This window comes from Monodelphis domestica, chromosome 1 (assembly GCF_027887165.1).
Source record: "Monodelphis domestica isolate mMonDom1 chromosome 1, mMonDom1.pri, whole genome shotgun sequence".
NCBI classification, from domain to species: Eukaryota; Metazoa; Chordata; class Mammalia; order Didelphimorphia; family Didelphidae; genus Monodelphis; species Monodelphis domestica.
The window spans coordinates 611,030,338-611,051,341 of NC_077227.1; the positions used below are offsets into that span (position 1 = coordinate 611,030,338).

The 21,004-nt window shown below is 35.0% G+C and overlaps 1 protein-coding gene and 1 long non-coding RNA gene across 7 annotated transcripts in view; one reads left to right on the top strand and one right to left on the bottom strand.

The window, feature by feature from the left end:
* RALGAPA2 (Ral GTPase activating protein catalytic subunit alpha 2) overlaps positions 1-21,004 on the top strand; it is a 544,635-nt gene that overhangs the window by 280,434 nt on the left and 243,197 nt on the right. For all 5 annotated transcript variants that reach the window (XM_007476631.3, XM_056813837.1, XM_007476632.3 and 2 more), the window contains 3 exons: positions 10,784-10,977; positions 11,697-11,795; positions 12,077-12,232. In XM_007476631.3, coding sequence (XP_007476693.2) covers positions 10,784-10,977; positions 11,697-11,795; positions 12,077-12,232 — 449 coding nt within the window. The remainder of the gene's footprint in view (positions 1-10,783; positions 10,978-11,696; positions 11,796-12,076; positions 12,233-21,004) is intronic.
* The window catches only part of LOC103093491 (uncharacterized), a 100,239-nt gene that overhangs the window by 57,802 nt on the left and 21,433 nt on the right, over positions 1-21,004 (bottom strand). The window lies entirely within an intron of this gene.

Sequence of the window (21,004 nt, forward strand, 5' to 3'; positions counted from 1 at the left end):
GTATCCTGCAACTTTGCTAAAGTTGTTGATTATTTCGAGTAACTTTTTGGTTGATTCTCTAGGATTCCTTAAGTAAACCATCATATCGTCTGCAAAGAGTGATAGCTTGGTCTCCTCATTGCCAATTTTAATACCTTCAATTTCTTTTTCTTCTCTAATTGCTAATGCTAGTGTTTCTAGTACAATATTAAATAATAGAGGTGATAAAGGGCATCCTTGTTTTACTCCTGATCTTATTGGAAAGGCTTTTAGTTTATCCCCATTGCAGATGATGTTTGCCGATGGATTTAGATATATACTGTTTATTATTTTTAGGAAAGGCCTTTCTATTCCTATACTTTCTAATGTTTTCAGTAGGAATGTGTGTTGTATTTTCTCAAAGGCTTTTTCTGCATCTATTGAGATAATCATGTGATTTTTGTCAGTTTGCTTGTTAATATGGTCAATTATGTGGATGGTTTTCCTAATATTGAACCATCCTTGCATTCCTGGTATGAATCCTGCCTGGTCATAGTGAATGACCCTTGTGATGACTTGTTGGAGTCTTTTTGCTAGTATCCTATTTAAGATTTTTGCGTCTATATTCATTAGGGAGATTGGTCTATAGTTTTCTTTCTCTGTTTTTGACCTGCCTGGCTTTGGGATCAGTACCATGTTTGTGTCGTAGAATGAATTTGGTAGAACTCCTTCTTGGCCTATTCTGTCAAATAGTTTGTTTAATATTGGGATTAGTTGTTCTTTGAATGTTTGATAGAATTCATTTGGGAATCCATCTGGACCTGGGGATTTTTTTCTTAGGGAGTTCTTTGATGGCTTGTTCAATTTCTTTTTCTGAAATGGGGTTTTTAAGGTAATTTATTTCTTCCTCTTTTAGTCTAGGCAATTTGTATTTTTGTAAGTATTCATCCATATCACCTAGATTGCCATATTTGTTGCCATATAATTGGGCATAGTAGTTTTTAATGATTGCCTTAATTTCCTCTTCATTAGAGGTGAGGTCTCCTTTTTCATCTTGGATACTGTCAATTTGGTTTATTTCTTTCCTTTTTTTATTAGACTGACTAGTACTTTGTCTATTTTATTTGTTTTTTCAACGTACCAGCTTCTAGTCTTATTTATTAAATCAATAGTTCTTTGACTTTCAATTTTATTAATTTCTCCTTTGAGTTTTAGGATCTCTAATTTAGTCTTCATCTGAGGATTTTTAATTTGTTCACTGTCTAATTTTTTATTTTGCATGCCCAATTCATTGATCTCTGCCCTTCTTAATTTGTTAATATATGAACTCAAGGATATTAATTTCCCCTGAGTACTGCTTTGGCTGCATCAAAACCCCATAGGTTTTGAAAGGTTGTCTCATCATTGTCATTTTCTTCAATGAAGTTATTAATTGTTTCTATGATTTGTTCTTTAACTAACTGGTTTTGGAGAATCGTATTGTTTAATTTCCAATTAATTTTCAATTTACCTCTCCATGTTCCCTTACTAATAATTATTTTCATTGCATTGTGATCTGAGAAAGTTGCATTTATTATTTCTGCTCTTTTGCACTTGTTTGCAATGTTTCTATGCCCTAACACATGGTCAATTTTTGTGAATGTACCATGTGCTGCAGAAAAGAAGTTATATTCCTTTTTGTCCCTATTTATTTTTCTCCACATGTCTACTAACTCTAATTTTTCTAAGATTTCATTCACTTCTCTTACTTCTTATTTATTTTTTGGTTTGATTTATCTAGTTCAGATAGAGGAAGGTTCAGATCTCCCACTAGTATAGTTTTTCTATCTATTTCGTCCTTGAGTTCCTCTAGTTTCTCCTTTAGAAATTTGGATGCTATGCCATTTGTTGCATACATATTGAGTACAGAGATTTCCTCCCTGTCTATACTGCCTTTTATCAGGATGTAATTACCTTCCCTATCTCTTTTCACTAGATTTATTTTTACTTTGGCTTTGTCAGATATCATGATTGCGACTCCTGTCTTCTTTTTGTCAGTTGATGCCCAATAGATTTGCCTCCACCCTCTTACTTTCACCCTATGTGTGTCTACCTTTCTCATATGTGTTTCTTGTAGACAGCATATGGTAGGGTTTTGGACTCTAATCCACTCTGCTATTCGCTTGCGTTTTATGGGTGAGTTCATTCCATTCACATTCAGAGTTATGATTACTAGCTGTGTATTTCCCAACATTTTGATTTCTGCTCCTTTTCCTGCCTTTTCTTCTTTGACTATTTCCTTATATACTAATGTTTGCTTTTGAACAGTCCCCCTTGTTCCCACCCTTATTTTACTTCCCTTTCTACAGCCCTCCCTATTTATTCCCCCCCCCCCCATTTTCCCTATAGTCTTTCTAAAATTAACCCTCTGCTCCCTCCCTTTCTTGTACTGCTTCCCTCCCCACCAGACCGTTTGTTACCCTTCTACTCCCCTATAGGGTGCAAATCTATTCTCTGCCCCCAATGGATTGGATTGTTTTTCCCTCTTTGAGTCACTTTCAAATCATGTAAAAGTTTAGTATTTCCTGTCTCCAACCTCTTTACCCTTCCAGTGTATTGATGTTCTCCCCCCTCCCACCATGAGCTTCTTTATGACATATAAATTTACCCCCATTTGTTTCTTTTCCCATTTCTTTTAATATTAACCTATTTTTAAGCTCTAGTTATATATATGCATACTTATGCGTATATATTTTTGCATGCATATATCTATATACCTATTTATGTCTTGTCCTTTCATCCTATACACTTTGTTGCTGTTCCCTCTAAGTATACTTCTTTTTGCTGCCCAGATAATAACAACAGTTTTTAAGAGTTACCAATGACCTCTTTTCTTATAGGCATACATATCATTTTAACTTATTGAGTCTCTTAAAATTTTTTTGTTGTTTTTCTTTTTTCCCCTCTTTTTTATTTACCTTTTGACTATTCTCTTGAGTTCTGTGCTTGGACATCAAATTTTCTGTTCAGTTCTGGTCTTTTCTTTACGAATTCTTGGAATTCTTCTGTTTTTTTAATGATCATACTTTCCCCTGTAAGAATATAGTCAGTTTTGCTGGGTAGTTGATTCTTGGTTGTAGACCTAGTTCCCTTGCTTTCCAAAATATCGTATTCCATGCCTTTCTTTTTTTCAATGTGGATGCAGCCAGATCCTGAATTATCCTCACTGTGGTTCCTTGGTATCTGAATGACTTCTTCTTGGCAGCTTGTAATATCTTTTCTTTGGTCTGATAGTTCTTGAATTTGGCTATAACATTCCTGGGTGTTGTCATTTGGGGATTAAGTGCAGGAGGTGATCTGTGGATTCTATCAATCTCCACTTTTCCCTCTTGTTCAAGGATTTCAGGGCAGTTTTCTTTAATAATTTTCTGTAATATAATGTCCAGGCTTTTTCTTTTGTCACGGTCTTCTGGTAGGCCAATAATTCTTAAATTGTCTCTCCTTGAATGATTTTCTAAATCCTCTGTTTTGTGAATGAGATGCTTCATATTTTCCTCAATTTTTTCATTCTTTTGGTTTTGTTTTATAGAGTCCTGCTGCCTTGTGAAGTCGCTTGATTCTAATTGTTGTATTCTGGTCCTTAAAGACTGGATTTCATCCTTAGTTTTTTGGTCCTCCTTTTCCTTTTGGTCGGATTTTCTTTGGAGGTCATCTTTCATCTTCTTCACCTCATCTTTCATCTGCTTTGCCTCATCTTTCATCTCCTTTGCCTCATTTTCCAGCTGGTTGATTTTGGCTTTCAAGACACTATTTTCTGTTTCTAGTTGACTTATCTTAGTTTTTAAGTTCTTTTCCCAATTGTCTTCAGCCTCTCTTAATTGTGTTTTGAATTGCATTTTGAGTTCTTCCAAAGCCTGTATCCAATTCGCTGGGATTTCTGATTTTTCCTTTGCTGATCCCTCCCCCTCTGTTTCATTCGCTCTTTGCTCATTACCTGTGCAGAAGCTGTCTATTGTAATTTCTTTCTTCTTTTTCTGTTGTTTGCTCTAGTTTACCCCTTCTTTGCTCCCCGGATTTGGCTGTGCTCTTGCTCCTCTCATTTTGTTTTGGTTTTGGGGTTGTCAGTCTCCCCTCTTGTAGCTTTGTCAGATCTCTTGGTACAGTCTCTAGGGGAGGAATGTTAGCTTCCCTGTCCTCTGGAGGCTTTTGATTGGATTGAGTTCAAGTGGGTTGGGCTGTATGTGGTATGAAGCTCTGAGGCTCTGAGGCTCTGAAGACTCTGAAGACTCCTTTAAGGCTAGGCCTCCCAGGCTCTCTCCAGTTCTCTCCAGCTGCTTCTCTGATGCCCACAAGTGCCTTTGCTCGCCTCCCTAAACTCTGAGGAGTTCTGATTGAATTAGGTTCAACTGGATTGATCTGGTTGTGCCCCAAGGCAAAGGTGAGGCTGGAGCCCAATGGAGGGACCCAGCCACAGCTCAGTCTCTCCCTGGCTTCCTCCCCGCTGTCTAAGCTGGATGCTCTGAGCCTGGCACCCCACTGCTCACAAGGTAGACCCTCCAAACCAGCACCTTTGCCCGCTCAGAGGTTCCTGCTGCTGCTGCTGCGGGCTCAGCGCTCTGGGTTGTGGGGGAGGGGTCCTGGGAACTTCCCTCTGCCTTCCCCTTAGCCCTGAGTATTCTCAGATTCCGGCTTTTGGGGGGCGTACCTTTTGATTTGAGTCCAGAAGGAGGGTTCCCTGATACTGTCCTGTTGTTCAGCTTGGATTTCAGTGCCGTAGGAGCATTCAGTCTGTATCGGTAAGGAAGGGTCTTCCACGAGGTCTGAACTTTTGCTGCTTGCTGAGCCGCCATCTTCAGCAGCTAAGTATTTCTGCCAGGTGTTTCTGCCACGTGCTTCTAGGAAGCAGCTTCCAGACTTCTTTCTTGAGTTGACCACATGTCAAAAAGTTTTTTGTAAATTATCTTTTACCTTATTTGGGCTGTGAAAGTCTCTTAGTGTAAAGAGGACCATTTTGGGTTTTTTTGTTGTTGTTATTGTTATTTAATACTTATGTTATTTAATACTACTCTTCCTGACTGATCTCCCTGGGTTTTATTTCTCACTTAAGTTTAACTCTAGAGACAGTGGGGTTTGGAAAAAGGAAAGTAGATTTTCTGTTGAGGCAGGAGGAGAAATATTTTCACACTGGAGAAGGAGTGAAAGCTTTTCCCCAGGTTTTTGCCCTCACAGCTAATTAAGAAACAGCCTATTTGCTGCTGGTAAGGCAAAGATAGAATCTTCCCCAGGTGAAAACCGGAGGGTCTGCTAATTGGGTTGTTTGTGAGAGGGGGTGGGTTGGGAACAATTTTCCCATGTGAGGCCTCAGGGTCCAGCCATTAAAATTAAAAATGTCTGTGCTATATTTTTAAGGGGAAAAAGGGAAAAAAAATTGAACTTGGCTTCTGCAGATGATTTGTGTAGACTCAAAATAAGCTATTAAAAGCTGACTTAGGGATAGTCACAAAAGTAAAGGAAAAGTGAAGAAAAGTAGAAAGATTGAGGGTATTTTGACACAACTGTTGTGGTCAGCCAAATAAAATGTAATGGGAAAGGGATTATTTTATAAAAAGGTTGGACTGGATTATATTTAAAATAGGAAATTAATTTATTCCAAAAGAGTTTTATTTACAATTTATTTACAAAATATAGAAAGAGTGAAGGAAGAAAATCATAGAGAGACTAGGGTAAGATATCTAGGCTAAGCCCTGCCCTTAGCTACCTCGAAATTGAGTGGGAAATCGATCCAAATTGCCTACATAGGTTCGTTTTGTTGCTAAGTAATCCCAGACATCTAATTGACATCTGTTGCCTCCTAAGAAGACTCTAACAGTGAAATTGGCTTAGCTAAGTAACCTCAAGTAGGCTGAGCCTACAGACTGTGGTGGCTAAGTCATTTCTGTTACCATCCTCTTGATTAATCAAGTTCTGACCTTAATTCAACAACTGTTTGAATGGTCTTAGCTTAGTTTATTTAGATAAGATGGTGGGAACTAGATAGAGAGGGAGACAGAGTAGGTCCAAAGGTGTTGGACACAGAAGAGACCTGCAAAGGTCAGAAGGTACTGGGACATATAGCTTGAGAAAAGATTAGGGATCTTCCTAGCCCATCATCCTTTCCTAATTCCTAAATATCAACTTGAATAAATCTACTTTTTTTCTACAAGAAAGTCAGATCCCATTTGTGAGTGAACACCAGGCCTGAGGGTATCCATCTTGCCCTCAGTCCAGGGAGGAGCAACTAAACAGTGACAAGACACAACCAACCTTATTACTGGTCAAACTAACCATTTAATAATAGGATGGATGAGAGATTATGAGGAATTCAGAATGATTTCTAGGTTTTCATCTTGAGGAACTAGGAACATGGTGTTTCCCTTTTTTTTTTAATTTGAAAAGGTAGAAATTTGAGAAGGGTTAGGGAAAAGGATGAGTTCTTTTTTTGGAAATACTGAGTTTAAGATATTTACTGGATGTTGAGGTGTCTGAAAGTCAATTAGAGTTGTAAAATTAGAATTCAGGACATGATTGTAAAGGTAAATCTGATGAGATCACCAAATAAAGTAGTATAGAAGGATAAGAGGGCCCAGGACAGTGTAATGAGTAATAATAATAAGGGACTATATTGATTGGTAATTGATAACTAACTAATCAGGCAGTTATTTTCTTTCTTCTGTCTTTCCCTCCTCCCTCTATACCTCCCTTCCTTTCTCTTCCTCTTTTTTCCTCCCCTCCCTCCCTTCCTCCTTCTTCTTTCTTCTTTTAAATCAGCTCAGGGGTAAATTTATGATGTTTCAAATGAAATACTTTCCCCCTTCTTTATCTTGAGTAGGGGTTTATTGGGGAAGACATGAAGGGATAAGGAATAGAGGTAAGAGGGTTGAGGATTTCCCTAATATTACAATGAGTCTTAGGTTGGAGGATGATGGACTATTTCAATTGAGAGAAATGGTTGATAGATTTGAAAGTTTAGTGTCTATCCCAACAGAGCAAGTCAGAGAGATATCTAGACTTGTGTCCTTCTTCTGTCTTCCAAAATTCAGAGAGGAAACCTCCTTCTTCCCTCTTTCAAAGCAACAAGGTTTAGCCCACAGTTGGTCTGGCTTCCAACTGCCTTTTCTGGTAACATTCCAAAGTGGAACCTTCATGTTTGACTGACAGGTCATCACTCAGCTGATCCAACCCCTTGCTACAAAATCATTCTCAATTTCTCATTTCCACAACAGAATCCTGTGAGAATTAAAATTATTATTCAATAACTCAAGTATTATATTTATAAGATTTATTAAAAATAAAAACGAGTTAAAAGGCAGCTAACTAACTTAAGCCATGCTTGGTCTTGATCAAGAAGAGAGGGAAGAGTTTCAGTTTCAGAAAACTTATAATCAATCATGGAATAACAACAAACTTCAGGACACAGGATAAGGGAAGCTCGGAGATGCAGAAAGAATTCTGAGGAACATAGTCCTGGGGTTCAAAATTTTAGAACTATACAATCCCGAGGGACCCCAAGAGTTAGAGGGCATAATCTGGAGTAAGATCCAGAAAAGGGGACAGGGAAAGAGTAGACAGATAGAAGTAATACCAGGATGAAGTGATGTCCTAAAAACCTAGATAGAGTATTAAGGAAGAAAATGAGTAGTACTTTCAGAGAATATAGACACCAAGAAGAGGGACAAAGAGAAGGCCATTGGATTTGGCAATAGGAGAGCATTAGTAATTTTAGAGATCAGTTTCAGTGGAAAGATAATGTCAAAAACAAAATTACAAAAGGATAAAAAGAGAATGAGAGAGGAGAAAGTAAAAGTATATATTGTAGATGACCTTTTTGAGGAGTTTAGCTACAAAGGACAGAAGAGAAATAGAATGACAATGGGAATAGAAGAAGCAAGTGAGTTTTTTTCAGGATGGAGTACAAGACTGTGAGTTAAGGTAGGAGGGAATGAGCTAGGGAGAAACTGAAAATAAGTGAAAGTAGGGATGACAGAGCATTTTACTGTATGATGGGATGTATCAAATAGGTGAAGGAGAAAGTAGCAGAAGGTACCTCAGCAATAGATGAGGAAGAGGTGAGATTAGAGTTCATTGCAAATGGCATAAATTTTTTTTTTCTATAAATTGCAAAGGAGAGCCATACATATGAGGTTTGAGGAAGGGAGAAAAGATTCAGAAGAGCTCCTATGTAGAGTAAGATAGTGAGCTGATACAGGACATAAATTGGGGTTATTAGCAGCAGTTTAATAATAATAGAATAATAATAATAATAATAGAATAATAATAGAAGTATTATTAGCCCAGTTGAAACTGCATAACATAAATTTCTATTAGACACATTCAGAAGAGTTGTGTGATTTTCTCCACCTTCATCCAGCAACACACTTTTAGACATAATTTTTTTTTAATTTTCTTTATTCCAGTAACAAATCTACATAATATACTTCCCAAGGTTACAAGATTCTTGTTGTCTCTCTCCTCTCTTCCTTCCCTTCCCCTTTAGTTTACAAGCAATCCAACGGGGTTTTACATGTATTATCACTCAAAACCTATTTCCATATTGTTCATTTTTGTAATAAAGTAGTCTTTTAAAAATCAAAACCCCAAATCATGCCCACATAAACAAGTAATAAATCATACATTTTCTTCTGCATTTCTACTTCAACAGTTCTTTTTCTAGATGTGGATAGCATTCTTTTGATAAATACATCAGAATTGTTCTGGATTATTGTATTCTCAATAGTAGCAAAGTCTATTACATTTGATCGTCCCTCAGTGTTTCAGTTACTGTGTATAATGTCTTGATTCTACTTATTTCACTACACATCAGTTCATGTAGGTCATTCCAGTTCTTATAGAAATCAACCATTTCATCATTTCTTATAGCAAAAGTTTTTTTTTTCTACCACAAAGAGTATAGCTATAAATGTTTTTGTACAACCAGGTCCATCTTCATTTTTTTTTAAATCTCTTTTGGATATAGAACAAGTAGTGGTATTGCTGGATCAAAAGGCATGAATTCTTTTGATAATGTAGATCCAACTGGGTGTAATCACTGATATAATGGGGCTAGGAATTCAAGGGAGGAAGACAGTGTACATTCGAATTAGTTTACTGAGGAGTCATGTTGGGGAGAAGGGGAGAGAGTGGATCGTATAGGGGAGATAGCCTGAGAGAAAATTGAGTGATCAAGTGATTGAAGACCATAATGCATTTGAAGTATAGGGTTATATAAAGGAAAGCAGAGAGAGAAGTAGAAAGCCAACAAATCATGGCTGGATAGGGGATTTCAGAATTCTTGTTCTTGGAAGTGGTGAATTTGTGGGTGATGGTAAGATCAAGAGTATTAACATCTTTGTGTGTAGTTGAGATAAGGTGGGAAAAGTAGCACTTGGGAGAAGAGTAAATTGAGGAACTGAGTGGAAATGAAACCATTCTTTATCTTTCTTGCCAGATTCTAAAGTTGTTCACAACCCAATAAATATATCCAATTTCTTTTCCATTCTTTTAGTGACCTCTTATCATTGCTTACCAAATAACTTTTCTTCTTGTTTTCTTATCTTCCTCCACTTCTCATCCTCTTCACTGAGCACTTTGAAGTTCCATGATTTTATCAATAACAGACAAACCTTATTCCTTTTCTGATGGGATTACTGAGCCATGAGAAGAGGTGCTGTGAACATAGTCTTTATTTTTTAGAAAAGGTTTTGATCAAGGATATCATTCTGTTCTTATGGGGAAGATGAAGAAATATGAAGTAGATAGTAATAAAATTCAGAACTGATTGAATGGCCAAATTTAAGGCATACTTGTTACTGGTTCAGCATCAATGAAGTAAGAATTCTCTAGGTGAGCTCCCCAAAATTTGTGGTTGACACTGTGCTAGTTAACTTTTTATCAGTGACTTGGAAAAAGGCATAAATGGTATATTCTGCCTCTTCTACTCTGTATTATGTTGATCATTGTATTCATTTCTAAGTACTACATGTAAAGATGCTGAAAAGCTAGACAACAAAGAGCCTTAAAGAAACTAGACACTTTTAGTGCAAAGCAGAAAATACTTATGGTGGACATGGTAGCTGCTTGAAGAATTTGAAGAACTGTCACAGTGACCAGGGATTGATTTTGTACCTCAACTGTTTCAGGAAATTGAATTTCTTCTACTGTAAAATGGGAATAATATTATTTATAATAATAGCACATACTTTTCAAGGTGTTTGTGAAGAACAAATGAAATAATATTTATAAATGCTGTTAGAACAGTGCCAAGAATATAGAAAGTGCTACATTAAGTTTTATATCTTCCCCTTTCTTTTTTTGTTCCATTTGGCCTCAAAGAGCAGAACCAAGATCAACAGGTAGAAGTTTAAAGAAGCAAATTTAGACTGACAGGAAACATTTCTTATCTCACTCACAAGAGTGCCTTGAGGAGCAGTGGGTTTCATGGCCTTGAAAGATTTCAAAACAGGTTGAACAACCACTTGTTAGGCATATTATTATGTAGATTCCTTGTACTGGATGGCTGCCCACTCTCAAATTCTGTTATATGACAACTTTGACTAATTCATTTTTAACCTTATATAATTTGAGTTATTTAAGTTATATAACTGACATTTTAACCTTTTTTTTTTATCTTTTTAGCATTTCTATATTCTCAGGCATCCTATATTTTAAAGAGGAACTCTAATAGCTTTTATTCAGTGTCTATGAAGTTTCAAATTAAAGATAGCTAATTTTTCTAGAAAAGAAAAATAATTATGGAATTATAGAATAATATGGAATTATATGATGAAAATTATTTTTTTAAATTCTTCAGATAGCAGTGAGTGCCTGGCTGATGATTGCAGTATAATTGCTGGTGGAAATCTCATAGGTTGGCATCCAGATTCTGCTGCTGTGCTGTGGAGAAGAATCTTGGGAATCCTTGGAGATGTGAATAACATCCAATCACCCAAAATTCATGCCAAAGTATTTGGCTATCTCTATGAACTCTGGTATAAATTAGCAAAGGTATTCTTTTTCATTTTGCCTTTTCTCCAATATAGTACAATTTGCTTATTGTTAGAATGTTGTAATTTGCTCTGTTCAGGATATAACTTAGAAGTTCAGGCATATTTTATGTTTATTGTGAAAACCAAATTAAAATTAAATTAATAATTTAGTCTTATGAAAACTTTCCTTATGTAATTATTTTTTTTTTTCAAGAAATGACCTGAGAAATTGAATTGCTTGCCATCTCTTGGAGGTGGGAGAGGAAAAGGGAGAGAGACAATTTAGATTATATAGCTTCGGTAAATTCATATGGAAATTTGTTATTAAAATAAAAATTTAAATAAAAAATAAATGACCTGATAGATTTTAGGTAGAAATATATTGAAATTTTCAAATAATTTCTGTGACTTTTAGAATAGAATTTACTTCCCAAATAAGCATTTTGCCATTCTATTATAGAATATTTTAAAAATAAATTTAATTTTAGTTGAAAATGGTTTCATCTCATTATTATTAGTGCTGTTCTACTTACATAAAGGCTAAGGTATAATTCTCAGAGCTTAATATTTGGGATATAGGTAGAAAAAATGTTTTATCTTGTTTATCCTTATAAAAATCAGGTAAGAATTTTGCGCTGACGTTTCTAGTATTACTTTCTAGAATTTGTAGTTCCATCTTGAAACATATTTTTATTCCACTTTATATTATAACCTCTAATGATTATTCTTTCTCTTTAGATACGGGATAACCTGGCAATAAGTTTGGATAACCAGACTTCTCCATCTCCTCCTGTCTTGATCCCACCACTCCGAATGTTTGCATCATGGCTATTTAAGGTGAATTCATGTGTTATGTTAAATTATTAATTTATTCACATTAATTAATTTAAAATAAATTAGTGCCTTATGTTACAAATATTGATAACATTTATTTTTTTTAATGTTACCTATATCCCATTGTATCCCTCCCTTCCTATCTTTTCTATAGCAAAGAGGGGAAAAAAGTGATATAAAATTCCAGCAAATTGGTATATGATGCTAAAGTCCACTGTCAATATATAGACTTTTATTGTGACAACTTGAATTGGGCAATAATAATAATTATTTATTCTTTTCAGGCTACCACATTGCCAAATGAATATAAAGAAGGTAAACTGCAAGCATACAGGCTAATCTGTGCTATGATGACCAGACGCCAAGATGTTTTGCCAAATTCTGATTTCCTAGTGCATTTTTATCTTGTTATGCACATTGGCTTAACTAGTGAAGATCAGGTATGTTGTTGTTTTCCAATTTATTTATAATTGGCACTTCGAATGCATAATAGTTTTTAAAAATATAATAAGTTTGGATGAAAATAATTAGAGATTTGGAAATGCAGAAGGAGAATTTTAATGATTTCTTTAAAGACAGCCCATGGGTTTCAAAAAGTGCTCCTGTTATAACCTTACTGAAATATTTTTGTATTTTTTGAGTGACTTCTAATTTTTCCTAAATGTTCCTTATAATTAAAAGGTGCTGATAGTAAGCTAGTTTTTAGATCATGTTGCTTGAACAAATTCTACAGTAAAATATAGTCTTTTGAAGATATCAGAATTAGGGTAGTACTCAAAATCAGGCCTGTGCTTTTTATTTAAATACTTTCAGGATAGTATATGGAATTTCTAGAGGTAGGAACATGTTTATTCTTGATTTAGTATAGGCTACTTGAGACATTTTTATAGAAAGAGAAGGTTCTGAATGTAAGTCTAGAACTTTTGACTATTTCATGTATGAATGGCTATTAGTCCATTGAAATGGCTATCATAATTCTGATAAGGTTGATTAGAAGTTACTTCAGAAGGATATGTTATAAATTAAGATCACTCATTTTTTCTTTAAAGGACTTATTTATGATTTACCCAAAGTCTTATCATTATTGATTTTGAAGAGTGGGCCAAAGAAATGAGTGGCAACTGGCAGCATTTCCAGTGAATTGTCTTTTTATTTGCAAGTTCTTGTTAGTAATTCTGTATGGGTACTCTTTTTTCTTTCTCTTTTATTTTTCTCTTCCTTTTTGGGGTGTTGGTCTTTGAGTAATGTGCCTAGCAGCTGACTTTCTGTATCAAAAGATTATTAATATTTTAGTCATTTTTAAGCATAATTAATAATTTCTTTCCATAATGGTTAGACTAGTTCCCAACTTCATCTTTCAAATCCTACCCCTGATCTTCTTTTTTTTGTGATCTCCAATCCTTCAAAACTTCAGTTCTTTCCTATATCATTACCCTTGCACAGGCCACTCTCTTTCCTTCTCTATCTTGATCACTAGGTAAACCAATTTAACTCTACTTTTTTTTTCCCCTCAAGTCTTTTGTCCCTATATCTTATTTCTAGCCTTACGTTTGTCAAGCTTCAACCTTAGATTATTCATACATTGACTCCTTTTGCTCCTAATTATGTGCTGCTAAACAAAACTGGAGGAAAATCACAAAACCATGCTAAGTTTGCTACAATTTTATTACATAATCTCAACAGGGTTCTAAAAGGTAATCTTTTTATACCTCTATAATTGATTCCTTTTCTCATTCAAGATAGTGAGTTTTGCAAACCTTTTCATTCTTCCTCAATATTCCCATGTCATTTCTCTCCCCATCCTCAGCCAATCATTTGCCTCTTATTTCAGTGAAAAAAAATCAAGGCCATTTTCTAAGTGTTCCCTCTGTACTTTTCTTTATCTCTCATTATGCAAATGCTTTCCTCTCTTGTCTTCTCCTTCATCAACCTTATCTCACATGAAGAAGTACCTCTTCTTGCTAATTATAATTTCTCTATATGTATATATGAACCTTTTCCTTCTCATTTTGTCAGATTGCTCCCTTTGTCATGTTTTATCATTAATCTTCAATCATTTTTCGTCACTGATTTCTTCTTTACTATCTATGAATATATCCATTTCTCCCTCCTCCTCAAAAAAATCTTTATTTGATCTATGAGTCCCCTCTAATTGTAGTCTTATAAATGTCTGCTTTCCTTTGTGAATAAATTCCTTGAGAAAGCTACCTATAATTGATGGTTATACTTTCTTTCCTCTTTCTACAAAGCATCTGCAGACTAATTTATGGCCTTATCATTCAACTGAAGCTACTGTTTCCAAAGTTACTAGTGATTACTTAATTGCTAAATCTATTGACCTCTCTTCAATTTCCAACATTGTCATTCACTTTCTTCTTAATATTCTCTTCTCTCTAGGTTTTTTTGTTGTTTGACACTGCTTTCTCCCAATACCTTTCTGATATCCTTTAATTGCCTGGATCTTCATCCAGGTTTCACCTATAAAAATTAATGTTTCCCTAAAGGAACTGTCCTAGACCTTCTTCTCTTCTCCTTCTATACCTCATGCCTGGACTATTACAATAGCTTTTTAATTGATCTTCCTTACTCGTATCTCTACACTCCATTTGTCCTCCACTCAGCTATCACCCTATACATTCAACTTCGGTGGTTCCCTCCTAATTCCTCTAGGATCAAATATCATATTTTCTGTTTGTCTTTTAAAGCCCTTCATAACCTTCCCATAAACTCTATTTCCAGTTGTCTTTTCTCCCTTTTAATTTTCAATATTTTTAAAATGAAAAAAATTTTTTGAGTTCCAAATTCTTTCCCTTCCTCTGTACTGCCCCCACCATTGAGAAGGCAATCACTATGAGTTATGCATGTGAAATCAAGCAAGATAAATTTCCATATTAGTCATGTTGCCCCCCCTACCCCCAAAAAGCAAGAAAAATACAATTTAAAAACTATGCTTCATTCTGTACTTAAAGTTTATAAATTCTTTCTCTATAAATGAATAGCAATTTTCATCACAAGTTCTTTGGAATTTTCTTGAGTTATTATCTTGATCAGAGTACCTAAGACTGTCATACTTGATTATTATTAAAATATTGCTCTTCTTGTATACAGTGTTCTCTTGGTTCTGCCCCCTTCATTTGGCATGAATTCATATAAGTCTTACCAGGTTTTTCTGAAACCATCCTACTCATCATTTCTTATAGCACAATAGTATTTCTTCAAAATTGTTTACCAAAATTTATGTAGCCGTTCTCCACTTGATGGATATCTCCTCAATTTCCAATTCTTTGCCACCACAAAAAAAGAACTACTGTGAATATTTTTGGCTGGTAGACTTCCAAGTATTTTATATTGTCTATAGTTATTTTAAATGGAATTTGTTTCTATCTCTTCTAGCTGCGTTTTGTTGATAATATATAGATATGCTGATGATTCATGTGGGTTGATTTTATATCCAGCAACTTTGCTTTAGTTTTTTAGTTTATTCTGTAAGGTTCTTTAAATATAACATTATATCATCTACAAAGAGTAATAGCTGTGTTTCCTTATTGTATTTTTTTTCAATTTCTTTTTCTGGTTTTATTGCTGGGGTTAGCAATTTTAACCAATATTGAATAACAGTGGACATTCTTGCTTTACCTCTTATCTTATTGGAAATATTTCTAGTTTATCCCCATTATAGATAATACTTGTTCTTGGCTTTAGATAAATAATACTTATAATTTTATGAAAAGTTCCATTGATTCTTGTTTTTTCCAGTGTTTTTTAATAGGAACGAATATTGTATTATATCAAAGCTTTTTCAGCATCAGTTGAGATAATCATGTAATTTATATTGTTTTTGTAATTGATACAATTATTCTCAGAGTTTTCATAATATTGATTCAGACTTTCATTACGTGAAGATCAAATTAACTCTTCTGCCCATTAAAAACATTTTTTTCCTTCTCTTTTTACCCTTAAAAAAAAAAACAGAACACAGCTGTTTTTAATCTTAGCGCCTGGACCCTGAGGCCCCAACTAGGAAAACTGTCCCCAAACACCCCACCCACCCACCCACCCACCCACTCACCCCACTCTCACAAACAACCCAATTAGCATATTCTCAGGATTTTACCTGTGGAGAATTCTATCTTCAGCAAATAGGCTGTTTCTTAATTAACTGTGAGGGCAAAAATCTGGGGGAAAGCTTTCACTCCCTCCCAGGATAGAATGTAATCCTGAAAAATAAAAAGAAAGTAGTCCTGCTCTTCCTAAACAATTTCATCTCTCAGCCTAAAATCTCCAAGAAAACAAAACTAAACACAATAAAACTGCAGTTGATTTTTTATTAGAGAGAGTTATTATTAAGCTAAAATTAGGAAAGTTTTAGCTTTTTTTTTTTTTACTCCTAAAATTTTGCTTTTTTTCCAAGCCCCACTTTCTCTAGGGTTAACTTAAGTGAGAAGTAAAAACTGGGGAGATCAGGCAGGAAGAGCATTAAAGTAACAACAACAACAATAACAAACTGGTCCTTTTTAGCCTAAGAGGCTTTCACATCTCAAATTAGGTAAAAAATAATTCATAAAAGCCTTTTTTGCCCCAGGCCATACCAAAAAAGTGCCCAGAAGTTGCTTCCTAAAAACCATGGTTCTAGCATTTTACCCTGAGGGGGAGTCAGCTGCCTCCCATTGCCCCTCCTATACTTAGCCTCCAACAAAAGGTTTCCTCTCCCACCCTCCAAGCAAGTAGTTAATCACATAAAGCTGTAACATCCTTAAAGGGACAGACCCTTACCTTTAATTTTCATACCCTGACTTTAACCCCTAACCAGTAGTGCCATTTACTGACAAAACCCAGAACTACAAGCAATTTAATACAATAAATATATACATATATACAAAATAAATTTTAAAAATGAATGCTACTCTGCATGAAACTTTTCTGGCTTTTGCCTAAATAAGAACCTTAAAAGTCTCAGAATGCTTCCTATCCCTTATGTTCTTAATTAACTTTATTTTTCTGTTCCTAAATATTGTGACAAGAAATGCTAACATATAAGAAATTAAAGCGGAAATGCAGGTGGACATGCAAATTCAGTTGGACAATTTAAAATACTTCTTACATGGTCAAATGGAAAATACTGACCCCATCCAAAACATGTCTGATTTTTACAAGCCTCTTTCTGAACCACTAAGAGAGGAAAATCCTATTTCCCTCAAAATAGAGATGGAAGACCCCTCTCCTATATCTTAGCTGCAAAACCACTTCTCTCATGCTCGTCAGCTTCTGGCTAATTTCACATCCCCTGATCCTTCTCCCACCCCATGACCAATTCCAGGCACAAGGAAATCTTGTCCTCCTAAGAAAAATGTTCTTCCCAAGCTGCCTCACCATTAACCAGTTCAAATAAACAGCTTTTCTCCTTAAGGGAAGTACCTGAAATAGGATGCAATGGGGATATGGTAACCCTAAGACACCATATACCATTTTATTCTCCAAGATATAAATGAAATGACACACAATGTTCCCAGTTATGAAGAACATCCCTTTGTGGTAACAAAAAGGATGACTGACATTTTTTCAATATAATCCATCATTGAAAATTTACTCCAGACTTTTTTAATGGAAAGTGAGAAAAATAAAATAATTTTTCATGTCAATAAAGTCTGAGGGCACAATGCAGCACACTAGCCATCTCAAGATCCTGAATGGGATTATAACAACTCTGATGACTATTTACAATTATATCGTTGTAGGGAAAGTATTCTAACAACAAAGAGAGATTGTTCTGAAAATACGGATACATGGATAAACTTTGAAAACCTTAAGCAATCAGATGATGAGGCATCCTCCAAATTCATGGATAGGCTCATTGAGTTTGGGGGTCAGTACTGAGACTTTGACCTTTCTAAAGAAAAGGATATTAGACAAATTAGAAGAGGCTTTTTCCACAACTCTTGCAAAGTAATCAGAAATTATTTTAAAATGCATTGGTCAAGGTGGCCTTAGATGGACCTTGACAAATAGAGGAAAACTGCTATTTATGTTTCAAAAGGCAACAAAGAAAAAGAGGAAGAGACTAATGATTTCATGGAAACAATTTGGAAAGAATTGAAATATTTAAGAGATAGGATTGATAAACAGGAAAAAGGGCATGATACTCAACCAATGGCATTTGCCCCTCCCTGAGAATTTAACTGTTGATCCCTTATCTGCCATTTCTGTGAGAAGGGCCACAAAATAATAGACTGTAGAAATTTATTCAAGACAATCAAAAATATTATGCATTTGAATAACAACTAAAATTTAAATTATTATAGTAATAACTATAATAATGATTATAGGAATCACAACTTTAGGACTGATAACAAATCTAGGAATAGAAATTGGGAAAATGATAACTCAAACCAACTAGCCCCACAACAGTATAACTTAAGTGGAACTCATCCATGAAATACTCAGGGTGCTACTGCCCCTCCACATGGGAAAGAAGGTGGTACCCCTTAGCCTTTATTTTTTTTATATTAACCCTTTTCAGTTTTGTCTCCCCTCCACATAGTAGTAAAGAAGAAGAAATGAAAACCTGTATTACCAATTCATGAGACTTGATGTTCCTTTTGTAACATTTTGTGCCTTTTGTAAATTTTTTTATATTTTCTTGAATGTATTATTGCTTTATCCACATCGTTTGCACTCATACTGCAGATTATGGCAAATTAAAGAGGAAATGAATCTTTTTTTTTTTTTGAAAGTAGCCTCTATACTTTACCTATGTGATTATGAAATATACACATTTTTTAACATTTGTGTTTTTCTTCCTACATGTGCCATATAGTATATTTTATTTTTTCACTCATTTTTTGCATTTGAAACACATGTCACCAGTATTGAGATCTTCTTTTAACTATTTTTGATTTTTGCAATAGAATAAGCCAAGATGTTCAAATGCATACCCAAAAGCTTTGGACTATGGAAACCTGCCATTTATTTGATAAATATTATGAGACTGGGATTAATGTTTATGTCTGGTTCTAGGAAATGGGATCAAAAAGGAGCACAGAATTCATATACCCAATGCTGTAGAAGCACAGATTTAACCTGAATTGTGCCAAAAAAAAGAGTATACATGTCAAAAAAGAAAACAATTCAGGTGGGATTGATGAACTTCTACGCCAATACAAAAGGACTTGAACCTAGTAGTGTGAGACTCCAGGTTGTGGCTCTGGACATATGTTAAGATGCAAAAATCCTTGAACCACACTCTTTGTGAAATAATTTCTATCAAAGTACCTAATAATTGGCTGTTCTGGCTCCTCTATTCCTGAGAAATGATAAAAGATCAAACCAAGGAATGACACTTCCCTTTTACACAAAAATCTCATCCTTTTTTCTCTCATAGTACGGCAACTTTCTGTAGTCCTGGCTTATTATGTGTAAGTACAATATTATTGCATTCTTTTCCTACAGATTTGTGGTACAGAAATTTACTTTAATTGGACCCTAATACAGGGACCTGTTATGAATTTATTCTTATTTATTGAGAAATTTTATATACATAGTTTTTGATATTTTGCTTCTGAATTTTGAATTTTTATTTCTCTCAAAATTTAATTTTTTCTTCTATTTATTTTTCTTTTTATGTTTTTGGTTTTTCTCTTAATAATTGACTCATACATTCCCATCACTCAACAATGTATAATGAGCTGATCCGGGTATTGGTGAACATCACATCTAGTCATAATGTCCCATACTGAGAATTCTCTCCTTGTTTTTTTTTTCATCTACTAGCTTTTCCCTCCTCAGTTTCAGATACCAACTAATAGTGTACCTTCTCCCAGAAGCCTTTTTATATCTCTTTTAATGGCAATACTTTCCCCCTAAGATTTTAAAGTGTTTTTTTTTTCCTATTTTTATCTTACTTGTCAATAATCATTTCCATGGTGTCTTCCCCTTTGGAATGTGTTTTTCTTTCCCAAGTGCATATATCATTTTTTTACTTTCTTTATATCTTTAGTACCTGACACTTAATAGGTGCTTCATGAATGCTTACTGACTTGATTTAACTCTACTGAGAGAGTATTAGAGAGCTTGTCTTCCTAAGACAAACTCTTCTAATGTTTAATACTACTATCCTTTGTTAGCTTTTTATATTTTTGGTAAAGGCTTCTTTTATGTTGCTTCTTATGTAAAAATCACTGGCAATATCCTATATCTACCAAATGTTTCTGTGTAACTCTATGGGTGACTTGCAATTTTTATACTTCAGGTAATGGAGTATCTCATTATTTTTAGCCATATAAGAAATGTATTGCTATTTAAAAGGTGAGTTTTTGTTCAGGGGGAACATTGAAGTCAATGAAAACTTTCGTTCAGTTGCTTTAAGTTGTATTTGATTTTTTGTGTCCCTATTTGGGGTTTTCTTGGTAAAGCTACAGTAGTTTTTTTTTTCCTTCTCCAGTTCATTTGACAGATAAAAACCCAAGATAAACAAGGCCAAGTGACTTACCCAGGCTTACACACAGCTAGTAAGTGTCTGAGGGCAGATTTGAACTCAGAAGAGTCTTCCTGACTCAGTTCTGGCACTCTATCCTTTATGCCACCTTGTAAAGACTTATCTCCCAATTCTGCCCAGCGTAGAAGAGCAGAGCCACTCAACTGCCTTAATCCCAATGATGGTTGGTGCAGAAGCTTTCACCTACTTTGTTTTTACAACCTTAGCTTATTTCCCCATCCATAGGCAGCCTCCTGGCCCTTTGCTCCCAGGGGCCTACCATATTGGTGCTTGACTTAATGTGGTCAACTAATCCTCTACTGCACCTCCAAACTCCCAAGTATAAGCAGTTCCAGCAGCCTTCACCTCCTCAGCAGCAAGAATTAAAAAGACTGTGCCATCACATCCAGCCTATGATAGGTAAAATGCCAAATACCACTCAACTGAGTGATTTTTCTCATTCTTTCTGGGCTTAACATGTACACTGCTTTTCTAAACTATATGAACTGATAGACAAGTTTAAATAACTCTGAAGAACATAGATGAGTTTGTAGGAAGTAGGGATACAACCAGTAGATAGAGAAAGATTAAAAATTAGTGAGAATTAGGATGATGGGGGAGCATCTACTTGAGAAGATAGAATGGAATTGTTTAGATAGAAAGTTTGCCTTGGCCAAGAAAGGGGCCACTTCTTCATGCAACACAGTGGTGAAAAAGAAATAGTAGAGAAGACATCTGAGTG